This window comes from Primulina huaijiensis, unplaced genomic scaffold (genome assembly GCF_012295235.1).
Source record: "Primulina huaijiensis isolate GDHJ02 unplaced genomic scaffold, ASM1229523v2 scaffold207984, whole genome shotgun sequence".
Classification (NCBI taxonomy): domain Eukaryota; kingdom Viridiplantae; phylum Streptophyta; class Magnoliopsida; order Lamiales; family Gesneriaceae; genus Primulina; species Primulina huaijiensis.
The window spans coordinates 1-4,674 of NW_027355084.1; the positions used below are offsets into that span (position 1 = coordinate 1).

General features: G+C 37.0%; 1 protein-coding gene across 1 annotated transcript; it reads right to left on the reverse strand.

Annotated features, from left to right (window-relative positions):
* Nucleotides 1-1,131: 1,131 nt before the first annotated feature.
* Nucleotides 1,132-4,326, reverse strand: LOC140966790 (trifunctional UDP-glucose 4,6-dehydratase/UDP-4-keto-6-deoxy-D-glucose 3,5-epimerase/UDP-4-keto-L-rhamnose-reductase RHM1-like). The gene is made up of 3 exons (XM_073427051.1): nt 4,129-4,326; nt 1,917-3,477; nt 1,132-1,804 (listed from the first exon to the last, which is right to left on the reverse strand). Exons 2-3 carry the CDS (start codon nt 3,474-3,476, stop codon nt 1,352-1,354), a joined length of 2,013 nt encoding a protein of 670 aa, XP_073283152.1. The 5' UTR covers nt 3,477; nt 4,129-4,326; the 3' UTR covers nt 1,132-1,351.
* Nucleotides 4,327-4,674: the final 348 nt, after the last annotated feature.

Below are 4,674 nucleotides of genomic sequence, written 5' to 3' on the forward strand. Positions count from 1 at the left end.
AATCTCATGAGTTATGCTGAATGTACCAAGCATCGATTACATGATGCTGTCAGTGTGCGCTAAAATCAATCCATAAATTTCCACATGCCACAGAAGCAAATCATAATGAAAAATTGTTTCATCGCGGACTCATGATACCTTTCAGTGAAATTTTTGATTGGCTAAGCTGTTCACTGTTCAGTTGCAAACTATATAATTTCGAAAAATAATTAATAACTAGCTAATCAATTAATTGTATTATTTATTAAAAAACCAAATCAATGGAAATTTGAAACACTAATAGTGCAAAAACGTTTACATTCCCAACACTTTACAAACCCTACCCCAAAGATTAAAAAGTATATAATTTTTTTCCACCCTTACAAGCTCAACGAAGGCTTAAACATTCAAATACAGGCATCTAAAAGCAAAGAAAGTTAATTTTTTTACAGATGCAAAACTAGAATGCTTACAAATTCAGAGCAAGAACTTACCCGGTCTACATTCAAAGACACATCTATAATACAAGTATTGAAGTTCAAAACCTCAATGGAAATAAGTTCAAAGTGTAGCTTGGTGTGTAGTGCCTTTATGTGATGGCAAACTGTTATGTAGCCGTAGATGATGGTGTATGGAATTTTTCAACATTCGGGCGATATAGACTGGTTTCGAAAATAGTTTTTCGACTACTAACGACCTGAAAATTACAAAAAAAAAACATATAAAAAGTTGCGAACGGACTGCGAAAACACAATACTATATTAACTTGAAAAATGAGTGAATGCATCATAATGATTTAAATTCAACTTCATCATATCTAGATATGTGTATATGAAACACACTCTTAATTTTATCACAATAACATCTCTTACTTTGAATCCTCTGTTTTTTAAAATTTGTTGGATTTCATCGAATTAACTCGATTGATTTGATTTTTTGAGAAGATTTGAGAAATGAATTTTAAATAACATTTGTATTGATTGTATTTGAATTCATCACAATTATTATTAAAATTGCAAGTTTGATTTATAGATGAGTACAAGATTCAAAGATAGATTTAAATAAAAATTTTAGGAAGTGTTTGAGCCTCTAAAAGAGTGATTTTTCAGCTTTCATATGTAAATTTTACACGAAAGTTGAAGAATAATATTTTATAGATGAAGCAAACAATCTCTTTAAGCAGAGTATGCTAATTTGCTTGCTTTCTGAAAGCAGAATTTTGTAAACTAGCACATTAAAAATAAACTTCCCGTCTACCATAAAATATCCCAGCTTCATCAGTACAGAAAGTTGAAGTTCTAACAACTGGAAACAGAGTCTTGAAAACAAAACAAACTGAGCTAACTTGCATAAATTAATGATCAACAAACAGTTACTTGACGGAAGTTTTTCTGTTTGGTTCAAAAACGTTCTTGATCAGCGACTCCTTGATCGATAGCAAATCTGGAAACTCATTTTTTAACTTGGAAGCATCCATCTCATTATTACTTCGTGGAGCAACGATCACCCTGGCTTGCTCTTCGAGTGTGAAGTTGGTCCATGTGAAATTCGGATCCATATATTCCTTGTACATCTCCAAGATTTCGTTGTGGCTCACAACACCAGGGTTAGTGAAGTTCCATATGCCTCTGAGGTTTCGCTTCGCCATTTCAATGGACAATGGAAGAAGCTCATCCAAGATTGTCATGCTGTTGGGAATGTTGACTACCTTATTGTATCGAGAAATCTTGGTGATGAAATTTCGCTGATTTTTCAGGTCTGAGGAGATTGGCATTCTCACTCTAAGTGTGCAGACATTGTCATATTCTTTCAAGAGCTCTTCGACCTTAAGAAAACAAATTGATGACCGTGATTAAGTGAATTTGATTGCTAATTATGACTGGAAAAAGGAAATTGCTTCTACAAGAGACTTTTGATAGAAGAAGGAAGAAAATTACCATGGCTTTGGTCTTTGAATAGAAAGAACCAGTAAAGTTTGGCATGTCTTCCTCTTTGAACCCAATGCCTGAACCTTCGGGATGAGCAGCATCATATTCAAATATACACCCAGTGGCGAAGTTCATCATTAGGAGTCCATGCTCTCTGCATACATCTGCCAAAGTCAGCGTACCGGCAACATTTGTACGAATTGTTTCAGTCTTGTGAGTTTCACACCAATCAACATTCGGCCTACCAGTTACACCAGCAGCATTAAAAACATGTGTCGGCTTCACAGTGAGAATGTCAGCCAAAAGCTGTGATCGATCCTGGAGACGCCCCTTTCCATATTCATATGGAATATTCTGTTTCTCACATAATTTTCCAAGCAAACCACCTATCCAACCAGTCTTGCCATAGATCAGAAACTTGAATTCTGATTTTTGAGGTGAAGCAAGACTTTTAGAATCAGGAACCACAATGTTGGTACCCAAGAGTTCGGACTTCATGGATTCATACTTCTCAGCTCCAACATGTCTTTCTGCTCCACCAGGCATCATAAGCATTCTAGGATGAGGAAGCAGTGCTCCGGATACATCGCCCCACCAATCGGGATTGTTGGTATACCACTCCATGGTCTTTTTCAACCCCTCTTCCCACGTGGTCCTTTCAAACCAGCCCAAATTCTTCAACTTCTGATCATCTAGAAAGTACCTTTGATCATTGAACGGCCTATTCTCCACAAATTGAATGCTCTTGTCAGGATCCATGCCAAATAAATTGCATACATCTTTGGCAACATCAATGACTCTCCTCTCCTTCTGAGTTCCAATGTTGTAAACATGACCCACTTCTCCCTTGTGAAGAACAACTTCAAATGCCTCGGCAACATCCTCACAATACAGATAACTTCGTACGTTAGAACCATCCCCATGGATTGGAAGAGGTTTCCCACTCATGGCTAAAAGGATGAACTTGGGTATTAACTTTTCAGGAAACTGATTTGGACCATAAACATTGTTTCCTCGGGTGGTAATGACAGGCAACCCATAAGATCTACCATAAGCCATGACAAGCATTTCAGCTCCGGCTTTTGTGGCAGAGTATGGGTTTGTGGGCAAAAGTTGTGAGGCCTCATGATTCCCTACAACTGCATGCTCTTCAGTCTCCCCATAAACCTCATCCGTGCTTACATGGATAAACCTTTTAATCTGACCTGTAACTTTACAGGCCTCCAAAAGAACATGGGTGCCATAAATGTTGTTCTTGGTGAACTCAAAGCTGTTACCAAAAGAATTGTCAACATGGGTTTGGGCTGCAAAGTGCATGATAGTATCAATGTTCTCAGTGAGGAGAAGGTAGTTAACAAGGTCAGCACTGCTAATGTCCCCCTTAACATACTTGAAATTCGGAGAGCCTTTAGAGGGAAGAAGGTTTTTGAGATTGGAGCAGTAATCGAGTTTGTCAAGCACAACTATCGTGTACTCGGGATAGTTCCTGATGAGCCTATTTGCGACATGAGAAGCAATAAAGCCAGCAGCCCCCGTAATAAGAATATTCTTTGGCGCGAATGCGGACATTCTGCAACGAGAAAAACGGTCAATCTAACAACTAATGGGCAGAGCAAACCAATCGATACAGAAACAGAAAACCGATAACTATCGACCAGAATCCGCAAACTTTACCAAATTAATCATAAGGATCACAACTTTACCATTTAATAAAAGTGGAACTCATAGATTTTCCGTTCCAATTATATCTTAAAAAATACCAATTGCATTTAACTCCCTAGGACATCCAAGATGGAAAAAAGTCATCTCCGAGCCCCGAATCACAGAATTAAACCCAAAGATTCGGCATGAACAGCATCACCAACTAAAAAGCTCATTCAAAATGGTAACTTGACACCAATAATATATCAATCCAATCAGTCATCAGTCAAATCAAAACAATAAAACAGCACCATACGCATTCAATGTGTTATCAATCACTTCAGATCCAATTAGAGCACATAACCATATATTTTTCAACTTCAATGAAACGCGCCGCATGTAAACATAATCACATGCACACGCACACACAGATCTACGTGAACCGAAGCAATGACGTTAAGCTAACATATGTAAACACGGAATTAAACAGATACCACAACATTTAAACAAGCGCAGATCATAAAAGCAAATTCCCTACTGAAATCAAGTGTAAAGAAGGAGGGACCTTCAATTAACTCACTTTTTTCCAAAATCCTTTCGAGGATCACAGAGGCAGGTTTGAACGAGCAAGAAATCAGACAGAAATAGTACAATCCTTTAAAAAGAGAGAAAATGGATAGAAATCTGAGTGAAATGAGAGGAAATTATTCAGACTGATGCGAGAAGCGAGGAGAGTCGCACAACATCGGTTCTATATATACACACGCCACCCCCGGCCCGAGTTCATGCAATCTTCTTTTATTTTATTTATTTTACCACAACAAAGAATAAAAAGATTGCAACGTTTTGTCGAGTAGCCAAAAAAGTGATAGTTGAATTATGAAAAAAGCACAAATGGGGAAAAATGAAAAATGCTTGTGAGTATGAGATATCATGTTAACACTTGAATAAAAATGAAATTGAGATAAAGAAAATATCAAATTATTGTATGAGTAGGTTTCTTGTGAGATGTTCTCACTAATCTTGATCTGTGAGACTGATCAACCTTACCGATATTCACAATTAAAAGTAATACTTTTATCATAAAAAAATAATATTTTTTCATGGATGACCCAAATAAGAGATC